This window comes from Primulina eburnea, chromosome 6 (genome assembly GCF_022965805.1).
Source record: "Primulina eburnea isolate SZY01 chromosome 6, ASM2296580v1, whole genome shotgun sequence".
Classification (NCBI taxonomy): Eukaryota; Viridiplantae; Streptophyta; class Magnoliopsida; order Lamiales; family Gesneriaceae; genus Primulina; species Primulina eburnea.
The window spans coordinates 1,997,710-2,020,289 of NC_133106.1; the positions used below are offsets into that span (position 1 = coordinate 1,997,710).

The following is a 22,580-nucleotide window of genomic DNA, read 5'->3' on the forward strand; positions in this document are numbered from 1 at the left end:
ATTTTCTTTAAATTTAAATTAAAATTACCTGAAAAGCGCTACTATTCGAAGAAGGCGATTAATTCTATGTGTTGATCGGTGGTCATGGAGTGGAGAGCTTCAGAATTTTATAAATGGCAGTTCCTCTTTTCAGTCTCACTCCCGACTTGATTGTTTCAAGACTCTGCTTAGGTATCGCGTAATCTCAAAATCTGTCTTTTCCCTCCCAAGAATTGTTTACATTCTCGTTTTTGTGCTACTTTAGCGACGATGGCTTTTGGTGAGCAGAACTCATTGTCGCAGACTCGCAGTTTTTTCAACTTCTTGACAGAGCCTTCAATTCTGGGATCAATTTCTTTGTATCAGACGAAATGTACCTCTGCTTTCCATATTTCTACATTCGCATGTTGCTGAACGTATCTCTATCCATGTTAGAATAGTATCTTAGCAGGTATTTAATAATAGTGAGGATTATTTTCTTTTTCTTCACCATTACCTCTTCTTTTCCACATTTTATTGTAACTGAACAATCTAGGACATTTTTGTTTTCAGAACTTGAAAGTTCTGTTTCCACAGTGTATGTGTGAGTTGAGAGTGAGTGTTCTGTGTTTCAGAATATAGGTGTTGTGCATAGGTGTTGTAACACCCACGACAACATGCAGCGGAAATTATAATTTTAACACACCTACACGTAGCTGGAACAATGATAATAATACGAGGGACAAGATATAAATTATGCACAAGTATACAATACTTGTGCGGTGCCTCAGGGCAAAATAATTCACTAGAAAAACTGTTAGTTTACAAAAACCAATACTAGTGAAAGAATAAAACAACTCCCTTATAAAGACGAGTAACAAATTGCATCCTAAACCTCTAACAAACCGTATCACCAGTATACAAGGGATGCATCAACCGAGAAGTAAAAAGTCTTCAAAAATCAATACAATGATTAGGTGTTGTCGTCATCGGATGTAAGCACTTCTCGGCAACACTCAAAACAGTAGTACGAGATGGCTTCTTTCTCGAAAACTCTTCGAACTTCTTCGTCTCTCTCTTGATTCTCTTTGCACGTCCTTTTCCATTAGAAAACACACCCAAGAGTTTTATTAGAAAAAAACTCCTTGAGGAATAAAGATCTCCTATCTTAAAGATATTGAGATTCCATATATTAAAGATATTATGAGTCTCATATCATATTCCAAATCTACAAGAGATCATATAATTATTTTTTCATGTCCAGAAAGGCAAAATATTAAAGATATTAAAACGGAAAATATATCAAGGAATTTAATTTCTTTCAATCTCCCCCTTTTTGCCTTTCTGGACAAAACACCTCATCATAATTATACAGCTAAACTCTCCCTGAATTAGTAGATCAATGACTCATCCAACTTAAGTTGACTCCCCCTGAATTCGACCGGTAAGCCTTCCCTGAATTAAACAGATGTTGTATGTTAGATGTTACAACACTCGATTCACAACATCGAAAACAGTTCATTAATTAGGGGAAGTTAACATCAGAGAAAATACAGATAATTAAATAAAAAAAACTACAGTCAAAGGAGGAAATAACTAAACCAAGGTGTCATTCTTCTTCACTACTGCCAGCCGCATTATCGTCAGCTCCATCAGCCATTTTTGTTCCACTTGGACCAGCTGTGTCTTCCTCTTCCACTCCCCTTTTTTGTCCAGAAAACAAACTTACATCCAACAAAAGTTGAAAGTCAGCCACTTGACTTTCATAATGCTCAATTGTCCGTTTTGCGTTTTCAATTTGTTGTCGACCATAGGCAATCTGAGCTTGAATGTAAGATATGGACAATGTGACATAGCCATCAGGTGGGGCGTCTGTAGGTGGTTGTACGGTTGTCTCAGGCAGAGATTCAGATGTTGCAGCAGCAGTGTTGCTAACATTCGGAGCAACACTGGAAGGTAGCCAGGGTAAATCAATCTTTCTGTTGCCCTTAAAGTATGCAGGAGAGATCTTCAGGGAGTCTCTAACAGGGCAGTGATCTTCATCTATATCCGGAATGAATCCTTGAGACTCCAGGATGCCATAGATCAATGAGGGATATGGCAGTTTTGTCTTCTTGAAGTCCCCCTCAGCATATTGCAATGCTGTTGTGAAGACCAGCTTCCCAAAATAGGCCTTTCCAGTGCCAATATCAAACAGTACCAGGGCTTGTGTTCTGGTCACAGCGGTGGAATTTGTCGACGGCGTCCAATTCCAGATGGAAGTCTTATGTAGAACAAAGTAAAAAGAAGTGAGAGTAGCACTCAGTTTCTTGGGATAGTCGGGAAACACTTTGATCACTCCTCCAGTCAGCACGGAGGTTACAGCATGGATGTCAAGATCCTCGTCAGCTTCCTCAATATCGGGAGTGTCGTAGAATGCATTGATCACTGACGGGGAGAAGTTGTAAATATGATCACGCACAAACACCCTTCCAAGCTTCACGGAGTCCTCATCTCCAACACTCTTCAAGAGATTGCAATAAAATTCCAGCACCACACGACGGCAGTAGGGCACAGCTGTAGTGACAGTGGACAACAACCTTCTGTTCTTGAGAAACTCAATCAGGTTGTATCTCCCATAAGCATTAACATCAATATTTTTCTCTTCTATCACATCTCTCTGAACAAACAGCGGCCACAACGCCAAGGCATCTTCAGAATAAAATTTGGGAGAGAAGGACTTACTCAGATCATAGTCGGCAGAGTCAGTGTGTTGCTCAGTGTTGGCAACATCTTCCTCAACACCGGCAGCAGGAACAGCATCATCTTCAAAAAATTCACTCTCTTCAGAGCCAATATCTTCAGAATCAGCATCATTTTGTTCTTCAGACTCAAAATCAGATACAGAGGTTGAAGAGAAATCTTCAGAAGCTCCAGGTTGATTTTGCTCGAATTCCTTCATCATTTCTGAATCAGGCTCATCATCCTTAGGCAGTTGCTTATTGGTAGCCTTCTCTTCCCTAAGTTGACTTAGGAACTCGGCTAGGGATTGTTCATCTTCTTCAGCCTTATCCGAAGTTCCTTCACTTGCAAAACTTTGTGGATTGGGAACGGGGGTTTTCTTTCCAGTATCAGAGGTGGAACTGGGTACCTTTCCCGCAGCAGTTGGTCTAGGACGAGCCACCAACTCAAAATCAGCATGTCGTCCCCCGATGAGAAATCAGTGTCCAGAAGATTAGAAGACGTAGATGCCCGTGGTTTCTTGGTTGGAACAAAGTCAGGGTCGAACCCTGCTTGTCTCTTTGACCTTCTGCGCATTGGGGCAGGGGGAAACGCTTTATTCAAAGCTTCAAAATCCGGAGGATTCTCAACATTGATCTCGTTCCCAGGTTCCCCAGGGACGATAACCTCTAGTGGCATTGGTTCGTCTGGTACAGGCACAATTTCCTTCCCCTCGATATTTGCTTCGGCGGAGGGTGTTGTGACTGGTGATTCAACACCCATACTCGCAGCCATTTCACTCCTTATGTCTTGAGGATCAAAGCCAGCCATCCGCAAAATAAAGAAGCAAAGAGGCAGAAAACAATTCGAAGAGCACAGATGGTTTGCGCGAAGTCTGAACAGTAAGGGTAGACAATAATTTTAGAATGTGAGGGAAAGAGTAAACAGTAAAGCTATTCCTGATTCCCCCGTAAGTATTTAAGCACTACTCTCCAACGGTAATATTTTATTAAGCCGCGACTACAGTACCTTTCCGAATCAGTTTTTCCTCTCACCCAACGGTAACTTTTCTGAACCAGTGTAATTATTATTTCAAGTAACCAGTCAGCAATAGATCGAATTAACCCCACAAACAATTAGCAATCAAGATATTTCAAAATTACGTTGGTTAGGGTGTTCTTCGAATTTCATGAATAAAAAACTGGTAGCCCACTGGACATGATGAATTCACAAAACAGCAGTATGAATGACCTAAGTTTATGCCTAAAATATGATCAAAGAAATGAAATACACACTGTGGAATAATATCTATTATAATATTTATTATTTAGAAGATTTGATTAGATAGGATTTGATTTAGATAGGATTTGATTAGATTTGAGTTATTCTGTTTCCTAAGTTAGTTATTCTGTTTCCTTGCTTGATGGGATCCCATCAACTATAAATTGGTTGTATCTTGTTATTGGGTAATTAATAAGAAAAAGGATCTTTAATCCTACATGGTATCAGAGCCAAACTCGGTACCCTAGCCGCTTCTTTTCCCTGTCTTATTCGTCCGGCCGAAGCCCCTAGCCGTCTCCTTTCATTCTTACGGCGGCCCTCATTCGTTCAGCCATACGCATGACTAAATACGGCAATCACTACGGCATGACATCAAATGCCTCTTCCTCGGAAGTCAATTCCTCCGAAGTCAATTCCCCAATCTCCTCCATTCCTGACTTCTCCTCTAATATTGTCACAAACCACAAACTCTGTGGCCAGAATTATCTTCAATGGTCACAATCTGTGTTCATGTATATTTGTGGTAGAGGGAAAGATGGACACCTCACGGGAGAAACTGCGGCTCCGTTAACTACGGATCCCAAACACCGATCTTGGAAGATCGATGATCACCTTGTTATGTCCTGGCTAATAAATTCCATGACCACTGAAGTTGGAGACAGTTTCCTACTTCACAAAACAGCCAAGGACATATGGGAAGCAGCACTCGAAACATACTCAAGCACAGAAAATACCTCTGAACTACTTGAGGTTGAGACGAAGTTGTATGATCTTAAACAAGGGGATATGAACGTTACTCAATACTATAATACTCTCACACGCTACTGGCTGCAACTAGATCTATACGAAGTACATTCTTGGAAATGTGCTGATGATTCTGCATTGTATAAGAAGGTTGTTGAGCAGAAGAGGACAGTTCGATTTCTCCTTGGCCTAAATAGAGACCTAGATGAAGTCAGGGGGAGAGTCATGGGAATCAAGCCATTTCCGAACCTTAGAGAAGCTTTTGCAGAAGTCAGGAGATAGGAAAGTAGGAAAAGGTTGATGTTAACAGAAAATAAACCCGGAGTGGAAGGCTCGGCTTTATTCACCCACAATTCCTCTCAACCCAATAAGTTTGGCAAGGGACGGCCCTGGTGTGAACATTGCAAGAAACTGGGCCATGTCAAGGATACTTGCTGGAAATTACATGGCAAACCAGTAGATTGGAAGCCATCCAACACTCGGGTTGAGAAAGAAACCCGTGCAAATAATGCCACCACCACAGAGATTAGTACCGAGGGTAGTCCTTTCACTAGAGAGCAAATGGAGGCATTGCAGAGAATGCTAAATCAAACATCGAGCCCCGGACAACCATCACACGCACCTGCCGAGTCACACACGGTGCTTCTTGCACACCAAGGTATCATGTCCTACGCTCATATTGCCAAAAATAAATCCTTACAGCCATGGATAATCGACTCAGGGGCCTCAGATCACATGACTGGAGACTCCAGCCTCCTAAAAAATTATCAACCGTGCACAAATAATTCTGGAGTCCGAATAGCCGATGGCTCCTTATCACCTGTGGCAGGAATAGGATCAATTCAGTTGACGAAGGACATTCAACTCTCTTTTGTCCTTTATGTTCCAAAATTGAATTGTAATTTGATCTCTATCAGCCGTCTTACGCGGGACCTTAACTGTGTGACTAAGTTCTATTCCAATTTTTGTGATTTTCAGGCAGTGGATTCGGGGAAGGTGATTGGCAGTGCTGAGATGCATGATGGCCTGTATTTGCTCAAAGAAAATAATCTCCTCAGTAGACAAGTTCACTCACTAAGCCATGGTCCTACATCAAATTCAGTCAAGTGTTTTCCAAACTCTGTGTCTTTTTCAAATTTAGCGTCTATTGAAAGTCAAGTTATGTTATGGCATCTTCGCCTTGGTCATCCTAACTTCGATTATATAGGAAAATTGTTTCCCCATCTATTCATTAATAAAAGTTCAAGCGTTTACCAATGTGAATTTTGTCAACTTGCTAAACATACAAGAGGTATCTATCCGAGCTTACAACACAAACCCTCATCCCCATTCTCTACAATTCATAGTGATATCTGGGGACCCGCACGCATCAAGAATATTAATGGGGCTAGGTGGTTTGTCACATTCATAGATGATCACACAAGAATTACTTGGACCTTTCTTATGAAAGAAAAATCAGAAACATCCATGATCTTCCAAACCTTTCACTCCATGATATCCACCCAATTCCAGAGCAAGATCAAAGTTCTTAAGACTGACAATGCTAAGGATTACTTTAACTCTGTCCTTGGATCTTACTTTTCCAAACACGGTATCATTCACATAAGTTCTTGTGTAGATACCCCACAACAAAATGGAGTGGCAGAAAGGAAAAATAGACACTTACTCGAAGTTGCCCGTGCTATCATGTTCACCAACAATGTCCCTAAGTATTTATGGGGAGAGGCCATCCTTACTGCAACCTACCTCATCAATAGGATGCCAAGTCGAGTCTTAAAATTTCAAACCCCTCGTAAGATACTCCTCAATGCTTATCCTCACATTCAATCCTTTTCTTCAGATCTACCACTCAAAGTCTTTGGATGTTCTTCCTTTGTTCACATTCACCAACATCATCGCACTAAATTCGACCCAAGATCTCTAAAGTGTGTATTTATTGGATACGCCTCCAACCAAAAAGGTTACAAGTGTTACTCCCCAATCACTCGAAGAATATACAACACCATGAATGTAACATTGTTTGAACATCAGCCCTACTTCTCCAAATCCAACTTCCAAGGGGAAACCCAAACTACGGATCCTTTCCTAGACATTAATGATCCACCAGCCCAACAAATGCCCGATCCTGTGTATCTGCCTGAGCCTGGAATTGTTCCAACCGTGACTACCCCAACTACTGAAACTGGTCCACTTGATTTAACACAACCACAAGTCGAAACTCACAACTCCGAATTACGTGTCTATAGAAGGAGAAAACCCATCGAGCATATACAGGACATCATTCCACCTCAAAATTCTCAGTCACCAGCACCGGATTCTCCTGCCCATGCTGATTATATGATTGATGATTTAGATCAGCCAATCGCCCATCGGAAAGGTGTTAGAGGGTGCACTGATCATCCTATTGAGAAGCATGTTGCATATGGGAAGCTGCTACCTACATATAGATCATTTATTTCAACTCTTGATAGCATACAAATGCCTAATTCTGTACAGGAAGCTCTAAAGATTCCAGCATGGAAGAAGGCAGTTGAGGAGGAGTTTAAGGCTTTGGAAATGAACAATACATGGACTCTTGTAGAACTGCCACATGGCAAGAACCCCGTTGGTTGTAAGTGGGTATTCACAGTAAAATACAAAGCTGATGGAAGTGTTGAAAGATTCAAGGCTAGACTTGTGGCCAAAGGTTTCACGCAGTCATATGGGATTGACTACCAGGAGACATTTGCTCCAGTTGCCAAACTCAATACAGTTCGAGTCTTACTCTCTCTCGCAGTGAATCTGGATTGGCCTCTTCACCAACTTGATGTAAAAAATGCCTTCCTGAATGGGGATTTAGAAGAAGAAGTTTATATGACCATCCCTCCAGGAATGGAAACCAAGCAAAACAGCAGGTTAGTATGTAAACTTAAAAAGTCCTTGTATGGCCTGAAGCAGTCACCACGAGCTTGGTTTGATAGGTTTGCTAGGGTTGTGATCGCTAATGAATATCACCAGTGTCAGGCAGATCACACATTGTTCGTAAAAGGCAAACCAGGAGGGAAAATTGCAATTCTCATAGTATATGTTGATGATATCATACTGACAGGAGATGACTCAGAGGAAATTATCAGTCTCAAAAATATGTTGGCGGCGGAATTTGATATCAAGGACCTCGGGAACATGAAATATTTTCTAGGAATGGAAGTGGCTCGGTCCAAAGAAGGAATTATCATATCCCAAAGAAAATATATACTAGACTTGTTAAGCGAAACAGGTTTACTTGGATGCAAACCCGTTGACACACCTATGGATCCTAATAAGAAGATGATCAGAAATGCGGACAGCAGCCCTGTGGATAAAGGAAGGTATCAGAGACTAGTTGGTAAGCTCATCTATCTATCTCATACTAGACCTGACAATGCGTACTCGGTCAGTGTAGTCAGTCAACACATGAACGATCCAACTGAGGATCATATGGAAGCAGTGATTCGAATTTTGAAATACCTGAAGATGACTCCAGGACACGGTCTTCTATTTAGAAAGTTTAAAAATCGGGGTGTGGAAATCTACACTGATGCTAGTTGGGCAAGAGAACTAACAGATAGAAGATCAATCACTGGTTATTGTTCATATGTTTGGGGTAACCTAGTGACATGGAGAAGCAAAAAGCAAGCTATTATTTCTCGCAGTAGTGCTGAATCAGAGTACCGTGACTTGGCATTAGGAATCTGTGAAGGAATGTGGCTTCAGAGGCTGTTAAAAGAGCTCACGGTTCAGACACAAGACAAAGTAAAGATGCTTTGTGATAGTCAAGCTGCCATCAGTATAGCCAAGAATCCTGTCCATCATGACAGAACTAAACATATTGAGATTGACAGACATTTCATATCCGAGAAGGTGAACCATGGAATTGTTCAACTCAGTTATGTCCCAACTCAAGAGCAGCTTGCAGATATTCTCACCAAAGCACTTCCAAGAGCTGCTTTCAATGAATTAAACTCCAAGCTTGGTTTGCATAACATATACAACCCAGTTTGAGGGGGAGTGTGGAATAATATCTATTATAATATTTATTATTTAGAAGATTTGATTAGATAGGATTTGATTTAGATAGGATTTGATTAGATTTGAGTTATTCTGTTTCCTAAGTTAGTTATTCTGTTTCCTTGCTTGATGGGATCCCATCAACTATAAATTGGTTGTATCTTGTTATTGGGTAATTAATAAGAAAAAGGATCTTTAATCCTACACACACACATGTGATTAAACAGTGATCAGTCTGTACTTAGGTGTTGGCAACACCTTTTGGCAACACTCACAGATTGGACTCAAACTTTCTTGAACATGTTTAATTCAGACATGGTAGCTCCCACTCTAGAAGAACGGTCTTCATAGGACTCCTCTAGGTAGCTTTTTCCATCTGTATTTTGACTTAGAAGTGGTAGCTCCCACACTGGAGGAACGGTCTTCATTGGACTCCTCTAGGTAGCTTTTTCCATTTTCTTCTAAACATTTTTTTGTTCTATTTTATCCTCTTTTCTATTTTTCACCATATTTCTCAAGAATTTTCTAAGTCATTATCTGCATTGGACAAGATCATGTGGTACACGATCATCCTCAACAGCTTTATGACTTAGATTGAGCACACACCATACTTTGGAGAATTTTGATGGAAAGTTTGATTCACAACTGAGAGCACGCTATTCAGTATCCTACACTTGTACAGGCTTCACACAAAGCAGGATGTATGCAATATGTCTAGCATCCTAAAAATAAAATGCACATGCATGCTTGGTGTTGTCCGCGGGTGTTGTAACACCGAGGACAACATCCGTGCGTGATCATTGTGCACACAAGCTGAGAGACTTCCTAAGATTGGAAAATCTCTCAAAGTCCAATGGTTTTGTAAAGATATCAGTCAGTTGGTTCTCAGTTCTAATAAATTCCATTCGAATTATACCTTTCTCAACCAAATCTCGAATAAAATGATGTCTAATGTCTATGTGTTTCGTTCGAGAGTGTTGTACTGGGTTTTTTGAAATATCAATTGCACTTGAGTTGTCACAGTATACAATTAAGGTGTCACTGTTGAATCCATAATCTTTAATCATTTGATTCATCCACAAAAGTTGTGAACAGCAGCTCGCGGCTGCAACATATTCAGATTCAGCAGTGGACAGAGATATACAATTTTGCTTTCTACTATACCATGACACCAAATTGTTACCAAGATAGAAACATCCCCCAGTGGTACTTTTTCTATCATCTAAATTTCCAGCCCAGTCAGCATCGCTAAATCCCACTAAATTGGTGTTTGTTTCTTTGGTGTACCACAAGCCTAAGTCAACTGTTCCAGATATATATCGCAAAATTCTTTTAACAGCTTTCAAATGAGTGACTTTAGTATCTGGTACCTGGCACACAAACATACACTAAACATAATGTCGGGACGACTCGCACTCAAGTAAAGGAGACTGCCTATGATGCTGCGATACTGGGTGTTGTCAACACCGGTGGCAACATCGTCTTTGGACAATTTTTCAGTCGACCCCATTGGAGTTTTCAAGTGTTTAGTGTTTTCGGCAGCAAATTTCTTTACCACATTCTTGGCATACTTAGATTGACATAGAAAGATATCATCATGCATTTGTTTAATTTGTAAGCCAAGAAAGAAACTCAATTCCCCTACCATGCTCATTTCAAATGTGGTAGACATACAATTAACAAAATCAGTAACATGCTTTTGAGAAGAAGCACCAAAAATTATGTCATCCACATAAATTTGACACACAAGTATATCATGCTTTGACTTTTTAATAAAAATGGTTTTATCAACCTCACCTCGTTTGAAGCCCAAGTCAAGCAGATATTCCGTAAGCTTACCATACCATGCCCGTGGAGCCTGTTTAAGCCCATACAGTGTCTTCTTCAACTTGTAGACATGGTTCCGGTGGTGTGGATCTTCAAATCCTTTAGGTTGGCTTACATACGCTTCTTCTTTCAAAATGCCATTCAAAAATGCACTTTTCACATCCATTTGATATAATTTTATGTCCATGTGACAAGCAATAGCAAGTAACAGTCGGACTGGTTCAATTCGAGCAACAGGGGCAAATGTCTCATCAAAATCAATCCCTTCAATTTGAGTATACCCTTGAGCCACTAGCCTAGCTTTATTTCTCACAACAATTCCAGATTCATCAGTTTTGTTTTTAAAGATCCATTTGGTTCCAATAACATTCACATTATCGGGCTAGGTACCAAATCCCACACATCATTCCTAACAAATTGTTCAAGTTCCTCATGCATAGCATTGACCCAGAATTCATCTTTTAAAGCTTCATTAACATTTTTGGGTTCAATTAGGGAAACAAAACAAGAATGTCTTACCTGAGAGTAGACGGACGTCATGCATACTAGACCAATCATTTTTCGATAATCTATTTTCTCCTTTCTTCTAGTTTGCATTCCTCCAAATGTCTCTCCAATGATCTGGGATGAAGGATGATTTTTCTGAATCTTGATGGGAATGTCAATCCCTTCATCGGTTACACCATCATCATTTTCAGTATACTCTCCTGGCTCTTTATTTGATTCTGCCAGTTTAGGTTTTGTCTCAGGTGTTACAACACCGGGTGCAACATCTGTGTTAGGCAGTGTCTCACTTACGTTCAGCAGCCCCAGATCTGCAAGATCATCAAAAACAACGTTAATAGATTCCATAGTCGTCCTTGTTCTAAGATTGTACATGCGATATGCACGACTATTGGATGAATAACCAAGGAATAAACATTTGTCACTTTTAGAATCAAACTTTGCAAGATGGTCTCGATCATTCAAAACATAACATACACACCCAAAAACATGAAAATACTTCAGGTTCGACCTCTTTCCCATGATAATTTCATAGGATGTCATAGTAGAACCACTCCTTAAGTACACACGATTTGAAATATGACATGCTGTGTTTAAGGCCTCGGCCCAAAATCTTTTTGAAATATTCTTTGAACTTAGCATGACCCTAGCCATTTCTTGCAGTGTCCTATTCTTCCTTTCGGCTATTCCATTTTGTTGAGGAGTTTTAGGGGCCGAAAATTCATGAGTTATCCCTCTCTTTTCACAGAATGATATAAAGTGTGAGTTTTCAAATTCTTTACCATGATCGGTCCTTATCTTACCAACCCTCAGATTATGTAGATTAGTAATCTTAGCATGTAATTTCTTAAAAACATCAAATGTATCGGATTTTTCTCTAAGAAATCTTACCCATGTAAAGCGAGAGAAATCATCCACACAAACATATGAATACTTCTTACCTCCAAGGCTTTCCACTTCCATTGGACCCATAAGATCCATGTGCAACAGTTCAAGACACCGTGTTGTCCCAAAATGTTGTAACACTTGATGAGGAACACGTGTTTGCTTACCCTTTTGACATGCACCACAAACATAAGGAATTCCAGAGGATAAATTAGGCATACCTCTCACAGCATCGTACTTACCAAGATTCTTTAGTGTCTTGAAGTTTGCATGACCCAATTTTTGATGCCACAAATTTAATTCAGTCACCTTTGAATGATTGCATACCAAGTCTTCCCCAAGTTGATAGCAATTGTCAGCGGACCTTGTACCTGTCAAAATACAAGTATTGGTATTATCAAAAACTTCACAATTGTCTATATCAAACTTAACATATAAACCATCATCACAAAGTTGACTTATGCTTATTAAGTTTGAGTTAAGCCCTTCGACATAAAGCACATTGTGTAAACTAGGCAATCCATCAACATTCAAGGTTCCTTTGCCAGCAATTTTTCCTTTTGCACCTCCTCCATATGTCACATGACCATTCCGAAGTTCAACATAGTCTATCAAATGGTCCTTAGAACCTGTCATGTGGCGTGAGCAGCCACTGTCAAAGTACCATATTCCTGCAATGTTAGTCTTTAACGAAGTATAGATAACAGAACATTGAATACTAGCCTTGGGTACCCAAACCTTTTTTACCGATGGTTTCCTGTTGGCAGTGTTGCGCCGAGTGTTGTACAACACCTGTGGCAACACCTGTTTAGATTCCCATCTTTTGTAGTCATCTCTAAGTTTAAAACAGTAGGGTTTGATGTGACCAGGTCTAAAACAGTAGTGACAGATGAAGTGACGTTTCCTAGACTTGGACTTCTTGGTAAATAATTGTCTCTTTGATGGAGCACCTATACCAATGTGTGGAACATTCGGAGTTTCAGCCTTTTCCTTGACAAAGACAGTTGGCTTTCTTTCAGTATTGGATGATTCTCCAATTTCAAACAGGTTATTTGAATAACCAAGTCCAGTTTTGTCGTTCTTTCCATTCATCAGAAGTGAATCAAGTTTAGATGTACTTGAATTAAGCTTAGCAAGAATTTGAGTTGCTTTTTCAAGCTCCTCCTTGACTTTGCATAACTCCAGATCTTTCTTGCTCAAGATTACTTCAAATCGTGATACTTGAGACTTCAACTCAGTGTTCTCTTTGGAGAGAATTGTATTCACTTTGTTTCTTTTGATCCAGTCTTCATACAATTCCTCATACATTGTCTGCACACTTTCCAGGGTAATTTCATCATCATCTACTTCTTGGGTTTCAGACTGACTTGATTCACCAAGTGTTGTAGAATTAAAACATAAAGAATTTGAAGAGATGTTGCGACCAGGTATTGCAACACCTGTGGCAACACCCAGAGGATTGATTTGCGTTAAGCGTTTCTCCTTGATCACAGCAGACAACGATATGTGTTTTTCAGATTCATTTGATTCTTGGTCGTCATCAGATTCTTCATCACTCAAAGTGACAGTTATACCTTTGTTTTTTCGAAGTCGATTGGCACAATCATTGGCATAATGTCCATATCCCGAACACTCTCTACATTGCACTGAATCCAGATTTCTGACATTTGATTGGATTTGCAATTCGTTTTTTGGTCAAAATTGTCCTTTCATAGGAGTAAACTTTTGAGCTTTTGCAAAAGTGGTGTTATTGGGCAACTCAGATTTTTGTCCAGTTTTCTTCTTTTCTCTCATAGTCTTCAAGTAATCACCAAATTTCTTAGTAAACAGAGAGATCGATTCTTCACCTAAATCAGACTTATCCACCTCTTTAGATATTTGAATGATTTCATCATAAGATTCGGTTGAGGCTTCAAAGGCTATTGTCTTCCCTTTATTCTTCCTTTGTAAATCAAGATCCATCTCAAAAGTTCTGAGGGAACTCATTAGTTCATCCAGGTTGATCGTTGAAGTGTCTTTAGATTCTTCAATAGCGCAAACTTTGACATTGAATCTCTCAGGAAGAGATCTTAGAACCTTGTTCACCAATCTTTCATTTGGTATGGGATCTCCTAGACCATGTGATTCATTTGAGAGTTGTCTCAACCGGCAGTCATACTCAAGAATAGACTCCTTGTCCTCCATTCTCAAGCTTTCGAACTTTGATGTCACCATCCTTAGCCTAGTTTTACGCACACTTGCGGATCCTTCACAGTGCTTCTGGAGTATCTCCCAAGCATCTTTGGCGCATACACAATTGGTGATTAAATTAAACATCCTTGTGTCAACAGATGAAAATATAGCATTGAGAGCCTTGGAATTAAAGTTTGAAGTTTGCACTTCATCGACAGTCCATGTACTTTCAGGTTTGAGCCGTGTGTCTCCATCATCATTCTCAAGTTTTGGTGGACTCCAACCATCAAGTACACGTTGCCAAGCTCTTTCTTCAATGGACTTAATAAAAACCCTCATCTTTACTTTCCACAATGCATAGTTTGATCCATCCAAAACGGGAGGCCTAAAAACAGTATTTGTTGATCCTTCCATAATTCCTTTTCACTCTGAAAACAAAACAAAACAGGATCTCACTTAGTAGCATCAAGTGGAAGCTCTGATACCAATTTAAAGTTCTGTTTCCACAGTGTATGTGTGAGTTGAGGGTGAGTGTTGTGTGTTTCAGAATATAGGTGTTGTGCGTAGGTGTTGTAACACCCACGACAACATGCAGCGGAAATTATAATTTTAACACACCTACACGTAGCTGGAACAATGATAATAATACGAGGGACAAGATATAAATTATGCACAAGTATACAATACTTGTGCGGTGCCTCAGGGCAAAATAATTCACTAGAAAAACTTGTAAGTTTACAAAAACCAATACTAGTGAAAGAATAAAACAACTCCCTTATAAAGGCGAATAACAAATTGCATCCTAAACCTCTAACAAACCGTATCACCAGTATACAAGGGATGCATCAACCGAGAAGTAAAAAGTCTTCAAAAATCAACACACTAATCAGCACAATGATTAGGTGTTGTCGTCATCGGATGTAAGCACTTCTCGGCAACACTCAAAACAGTAGTACGAGATGGCTTCTTTCTCGAAAACTCTTCGAACTTCTTCGTCTCTCTCTTGATTCTCTTTGCACGTCCTTTTCTATTAGAAAACACACCCAAGAGTTTTATTAGAAAAAAACTCCTTGAGGAATAAAGATCTCCTATCTTAAAGATATTGAGATTCCATATATTAAAGATATTATGAATCTCATATCATATTCCAAATCTACAAGAGATCATATAATTATTTTCTCATGTCTAGAAAGGCAAAATATTAAAGATATTAAAACGGAAAATATATCAAGGAATTTAATTCCTTTCAGAACTGTTATAATATTCTTTGCCGCAATTTTGATTCGGGGTTGGCAGAATGCTTTAGTAATGAAAGGTGTGTGTGCACAATTTGATGATCATCAATCACACAATTTATTCAAATTTTTCATTAGCTTGAAATAGTTCATTTCGTTTGGTTCATATAACAAAGTATATGTTGTATAAAGCTTCACAATAATGATACCTCAATTTTCATCATCTAGTTCTATAGAACAATATGGTAGACGATGTAAGGAGAAATAATTCTCTTATTTCTTCTTCTCTAAAGACCTGGATTAGTATATTTTATATACATCAAGAAAATAAAATAAAATCCCACTAAATCAGGGTATATCCTATCATACAAATAATATAGGATTCTTAGTTAGGATTTGTAATAGGCTTGGAACAAATGGAATACAAATAATTCTTTCATCAAGTTTCTCATTTATAAAATAATAGTCAATTTCGATATGCTTTGTTCTCTCATCAAGAACTGGATTGTGAACAATGCTAATGGCTACTTTGTCGTCATAGTACAACTTGATGGGAAGCTTTGGAATCATTTTTAGATCCTCCATTACTCGTTTAAGCCACAATATTTCACTCTCTTTGTGCCATAGATCTGAATTTTGTCTCTGTGTTGCTTCTTTCAACTACTCCTTGTTTTTTGCTTATCCATGTTATTAAGTTGCCCCACACAAATGTGTAATAACCAGAGGTTGATCTTCGATCACTGATTGATACTGCCCATCAGCATCTGTATATACTTCAATTTCTCGATTATCTGTTTTCTCGAAGAGCAATCCCTTCCCTGGAGTTCCTTTTAGATATCGTAGAATTCGATTTACAGCTTCAAGGTGTTCTTCCCACGGCGAGTGCATAAATTGGCTCACCATACTTACTACGAAGACAATGTTCGGGATTGTATGGGATAGATATATCAATCTAACAACAAGTCTTTGATATCTTCTTGCATCCACTGTAGCGCCATTGTTAATATCTCCTAGCTTCTTATTGGCATCTATAGGAGTATCTAATGGTTTGCATCCATTCATCCATGTCTCCTTCAGGAGGTCAAGAATGTGTTTTTTTTTTTTGAGACACCATGATTTCACTTTTAGACCTTGCTACTTCCATTCCAAGGAAATACTTCAACCGCCCTTTGCCAAGCTTTTCTTTAACCTGTTTGTTTTTTCTATATCACCACATGTCCATATTATATCATCGACATAGACAATTAACATTGAAATCTTTCCACTATTGGACCTTTTTGTGAAAAAGGTATGATCTGATTGTCCTTGACAATCGCCTTGACTTCTCACAAACTTTGTGAACCTCTCGAATCATGCTTTGGGAGATTTTTTCAGTCCATAGAGTGATTTCTTTAGCTTGCACGCCTTTGGTCTAAACTATTCAGTAAATCTAGGTGGTGGTTTCATGTACACTTCTTCTTTTAGATCATCATTTAGAAAGACAGTATTCACATCTAGTTGATTTAGTGGCCAATCAAGATTAGCAGCAGCAGAGAGAATGACTCAAACTATATTGAGTTTCGGCACTAGAGAGAAAGTTTATGTGTAGTCAACCCCATATTTTTGGGTGAAGTCTTTGGCAACCAACCGTGATTTATACCTTTTCAGATATCCATCATAATTGTATTTTGGGAAAATACCTGCTTACATCCCATAACATATTCCCACTTGGTGGTTCAGTCTTCTCCCATGTAGAGTTTTTTTTCAGAGCTCTCATATCCTAATAAATCGAATCTCTTAATTCAAGGATCTTTAGCGCTTCTTGACATTCTTAGGAATATTGATGCCATCTAACTGACAGTTTTTCATAAGATTCAAAGTTTGAAATCGGGTGTTTTGTGCATGATCAGGTACTTTTTCTCAGGGCAATGGGAAGATCAATCTTGTTTTCAGGAGTAGTAAAGGCATCATTCGGAGTTTCAAGATCCAATCCACGAGTTGACTCATGGCATTGTTGAATGACAATGCCTCCCCCTTTCTTTGCATCCTTCTTCCTTGTATAAACCAATCCTTTAAACTGTTTCTCACATGTCTCTGTTGTTGTGTCGGATTGATTAAGGATTGAAGTTTCATAGTTTCCTAGTTCTATATGAAAGTCAGTCTCGGTTAAGTGGCCATCTTCACTATCTCTAGACTCTCCCTGAAGATGAGGCATGTATAAGGACTTGCTTTCAACAAATGTTACATCCATGGAGACAAATTTATTTTTGGTAACAGGGTCCCCGTTGGTTTGCAGGATACCCAACAAAGATACATTCTCGTGCCTTTGAAGTTTCGAGATACCAGGATCAAAGTTATGAACAAATGCTAGACTTCCAAATATTTTTAGAATGATTTTAGTGAGAATGGGTATATTGGGAAAATATTTTGGGAAAATATGTACAGGGGATTGAAAATTCAAAATCCTAGATGGTAGTCTATTCATCAAATACATGGTTGTTAGAACTGCTTCTCCCCAAAGATACTTAGGTACTTTGGTTTCAAAACTAATTGCTCGAACATCAAGGTGATATCTGTTTTTTCGTTTGGCCACTCCATTTTGTTGAGGTGTATGGGGACATGAGCTTTGGTAAATGATCCACTGTTCTTGAAAAAACTTGCCAAGTATATTGTTAAGGTATTCCCTCCCATTATCACTCTGAAAGATTTTGATCCTAGTGTGAAATTGAGTCTGAATCTTTTGGAAAAAAAATTGAAATCAGGAGTTATCTTTCAGAAGGAAAACCCAAGTCAGACATGAATGGTCATCAATGAAAGACACAAATCATCGTTTATTTGTAAGTGTTTTTACATTGTATTGCCCCAAAAGTCATTGTGAATCATCGTAAATGGCGAGGACTCTTTATAAGATTGAGATGAAAAAGTAGCTCGATGATGTTTGGCTAACTCACAATATTCACAATGCAAATTAGAAATATTTTTATTGATAAACAACTTGGGAAACATTTTCTTGGAATAAATAAAGTTCGGATGACCTAACCGACTATGCCATAAGAAGATATCATCGACACTTGAGTGGGAAACGGAAGTGAGATACTCACACTCGTCTGCCAAGGAAGAGTTGGCAGTAAGAAAGTATAGACCACCGTCCTATTTAGCATTACCATTCATCTTCCTTGAGCTTAGATCCTTCACAATGAGAGGACAAAAGTATGACTTGACATGTAAGAGTAAGGGTGAGTTTGCTGATTGACAAGCGAATGTACGATAGAGGGGGACGTGTAACACATTTGTAAGAATCAAAGATGAGGAAATAACAACAGTTCCTTTCCCTGCAATAGGTGCAACAGAGCCATCAACAAGTTTAACCTTTTGGTTTCCTGCACTCGGAATATACGAGGGGAATACTTGCGATGAACTTGTCATATGATTTGTTGCTCCATAATCCAGTGTCCAGACACTGTTACTGGTTGAATTAGCAATATTTGCATAAGGATAAATACATGTCTGGGCCAAGGAACATGAGGCTTGGATTTATCACGTCTAGAATCAAACAATTGGAATAGTTGCTCAAATTGATCCTTGGTAAAAAGAAGGGAATCCGATGAGGGAGAGGGCGTTTCAGAATTTTCACCACCTGCTTGAAGAGCTAGACCACGAGTATTCGATTTGTTGGTGCCAAATTTTTTCTTAAGATGGGCTGGTTTTTCATGTATTCTCCAGCATTATAACATGTCATGGCCTTTTGCACTTCTCGCAAAATGGTCTCCCATCAGACCCCGTTTCTCGACTTACACAGGCCGATTCTTTAGACTCCATGGTGTGTTCAGATTGTTTCAGCATCACTTGGAGTCGAGTTTGTTCACACCGGACCTCGGAAAACACCTCCCGAAAGTTGGGCATAGGTTTTCGCCCAAGTACATGGCCTCAAACCTCATCTAGATCCTTGTTTAATCCTGCAAGGAAGACACGCATCCTATGTCTATCTAGTTTTGCCTTGTAGCGGGTACAGTCCTTGCTACTCTACCACTCATCTGCATCGAGGAGGTCCAATTCTTGCATAGAACTATCAATAGTAAGTTGTGACACCTTTGTTACCTTGTTGCGTCTGCCATACCCGAGTATTTAGCTTGTATAGTTGAGAGTAGTTTTCAGAATCGGAGTAGGTTTCTCGGACCGCCTCCCAAACCTCCCTAGCCATGGGTAAAAACATGAATGGTTTATCGATCGCTGGCTCCATCGAGTTGATCGACCATGCCGTGACCAATGAATTCTTGGAACGTCACTGCTTGTATCTCGAGTCAGTCGAAGTCGGGGGGATTTCACTTCGCCGTTCACGAATCTTAACTTTCCTTTTTCATCAATCACAAGTCGGACTGATTTTGCCCACTCCAAATAATTTTTCCCATTCAATTTGTGGATCGTTATTTGAAGAAAAGAATTTGGGGGCGTGACATGCGATTGTGTTTCACCTTCACTGCTTGAACTGACGCCTTCACTACTAGAACTATCGCCAACCATGGATGTTTTGAAATTCATGGCCGATTCTAACGTGGAGGCTCTGGTACCATATAGAACAAATGGTAGATGATGTAAGGAGAAATAGTTCTCTTATTTCTTCTTCTCTAAAGACCTGGATTAGTACACTTATATAGATCAATTAAATAAAATCAAATCCAACTAAATCGGGGAAATATCCTAACATGTCAATAATATTGGATTCTAGTTCAAAATGGATCCTATAAAATCCTAACTACTTCGACAAGTTCATGTAATGAAATTTTATCTTGGGATTGATTATTTCCTTTTGATTTCTTCGTACTTTTATTTTTGGAGTTAGTCTCATGTGAGACCGTCTTACGGATACTAATATGTGAGACGGGTCAACCCTACCCATATTCACAATAAAAAGTAATACTCTAAGCATAAAAAATTATACTTTTTCATGAATGACCCACATAAGAGATCCGTCTCACAAATTCGACCCGTGAGACCGTCTCACACAAGTTTTTGCCTTATTTATGAACCTCATGTTTGACCTCTGCTGACGCGACGTGGTACTATTTCGAGGCGTCACAAAAAAAAAACAAAAACAAACATATTATATAGCTTTATCAGAGATGGGACATTTTTAAAATGGTTAGCAATTTTTTTTAGTGACATATCCTTTAGAGTATGCTTACTGGCACACAGCCCTTTGGCTATGGGCATTCTGTCTGTGAAGTATCTCTCTCTTGATGGAGGTCCAGCTGAAGCTCGTCTGAATCTTTTCAGATGTTTTTTTCCTACCTTTTCTGTGGGATTGTGTAGCTGCTAATTTGTTTCTGATAAAATTGTTTCACTTAGGGAGGTATGCCGAAGGGAAGTCAAGATACAGCCTTTCACATTCTACTGTAAAGAAAGCTACCGATGTGAGTACAATTTGAAAAAATGCCTCTGCATTTAGACATTTAAATGGAAAAACATGAGCTAAAATTATTAACGCATTAGTGCTACAAATTTGACTGATTTTACTTTGTTTTCTGTCCGTTTTAAAAAATTAAGAATCATCAAGGGTGGAGTTTTCTGCAGTGGGGTTACATCTTGCAATTATCATTATTTTTTTCTGCACACACTAAATGTTCAACGAATGTCAAAAGAGTTGAACAGGGATACTGCTGGAGTTTCGCACAGACTTAATTGTATAGCAATCGATATTTCCCTTCATTAGTCTGTTAGTAGCTACTGCAAAGATTTCCACGAGTCACTGCAAATTGAAATCTTAAACTGTCGAAGCTGTATGTCAACAGCGCCAAGAAATATGGCATTCGTCCTGTCTCTCTCGCAATAGTTAAGTAATATTTTAGTATGACATTTGTCTTGCATATTGTATGGTTCTTATAATACCTCATTACTTGTAGGCTAAAATGGTAACATTTACTCATTATACTTCCACACTCGAGTATTTCGGATCTTTTGTTGTGCAACATGTATAGAGATTTTCCAATTAAGGGTGGAGACACCATACTCTCCAATTAATTCGAATTGTAAGTAGTCGGGTGAGTATGCATGTTATGCACAAACTAGCAACATGTTTCCTATTTCCTCATTGTTGATAAATGATAATGTTGTCCTAGAATTGTAGTAGTCCAATGGAGAATACCCGCCACGCCGAATTCTAACGTTTAAAGAATCTGCACAGCCTTTGTTTTGCGACACCCTCTTGTGGCCAGCGCTGTATTTGGTGCTACTAAGATCTGGCAACTCCAAGAGGTACTCGATGGTTGCAAGGTGGATCTTATTCCGGAAATACTTACCGAAATCAATAGGGTTCATTCGGCATTTCCGAATCCATGTCCCTGAAAGACATCTAATCTTTTTTGTACCATCAACCCCATTTTCGGATTTTCCCCACTCCCATCATCAATTGTCACATGGCCACAAAATGAGGGGAGAAAGAGCTCTGAGCTTCATTTAGTTATCTGAGACGACGACTTGTTGGTGGCCGAGTGCAGTTATGCAAAGCCTGTATTTAATCCCATCTTGTGTTCAAGTTTTAACAATACAGCGTTACTTCCAGTAAAAGCTCGCAGCAGTTATTGAAGGGACAACACTTTGGTTACCCACAATCAACCAACCAACATACATGAATATGTAATGATTTTCTAGCTAAACAACATGAAATGAATTGATGGGTTCGTATAAAGTGAAGCTAATGATGTAAGCAATTAATTAGGGATGTGATCGAGCTGTAGCTTGATTCGTTTATAATCGAGTCGAGATCGAGTTTTATTCAACAAATATACTTAAGATCCACAAACTTATTCAAATTTTTATCAAGTTTAAACGAATAAATATAAAATTATAAATTTAAATATTCATTAAAAAGTAAATTATATATTTAGAAAAATATAAAACATTCTCGTCAAAATTTGTAAATTTATTTTAATAATAAATTTAATATATTTTTCTATATATTTCATAACTAATGAGTAAAATTAATAAATCGACTATAAAAATTATTATTTTTTTCAATTAAAAGGTGACTTATGATATTATCAACGAACATGTTTACGAGTTAACGATACGCAACAGGAGGACAATAAATTGAAATACAAATTGAAAATTTACATAAAATGTTTTTAAAAGCAAATTGAAATTTTCCCACTCAATGGTTCTTCAATCATATCACAAGTTACTGGATGCGTAACTAAATATCGATCAGATCTTCTCTGAGCTTTGTCGAAGTAAAACGATGAGATTCCACAGATACTCACAGCTTTCTTGTTT

The 22,580-nt window shown here is 38.7% G+C and overlaps 1 protein-coding gene across 1 annotated transcript; it reads left to right on the forward strand.

Moving 5' to 3' along the window:
- Nucleotides 1–63: 63 nt before the first annotated feature.
- LOC140833739 (uncharacterized) lies at nucleotides 64–22,012 on the forward strand. Its single transcript, XM_073198091.1, has 5 exons — nucleotides 64–171; nucleotides 20,484–20,587; nucleotides 20,658–20,722; nucleotides 21,087–21,140; nucleotides 21,439–22,012. The coding sequence occupies exons 2-5, from the start codon at nucleotides 20,515–20,517 to the stop codon at nucleotides 21,766–21,768; spliced, it is 522 nt and encodes a 173-aa protein (XP_073054192.1). The 5' UTR covers nucleotides 64–171; nucleotides 20,484–20,514; the 3' UTR covers nucleotides 21,769–22,012.
- The last annotated feature ends 568 nt before the right edge of the window (nucleotides 22,013–22,580 follow it).

Excerpts from the sequence above, each read along its gene's own strand:
- LOC140833739 (XM_073198091.1), top strand. The coding sequence starts at position 20,515 with ATGGGCATTCTGTCTGTGAAGTATCTCTCTCTTGATGGAGGTCCAGCT. Across the intron at positions 20,588-20,657 it reads TCGTCTGAATCTTTTCAGAT|GGAGGTATGCCGAAGGGAAG; the intron begins GTTTTTTTCCTA and ends TGTTTCACTTAG. Across the intron at positions 21,141-21,438 it reads GTCCTGTCTCTCTCGCAATA|TCCAATGGAGAATACCCGCC; the intron begins GTTAAGTAATAT and ends GAATTGTAGTAG.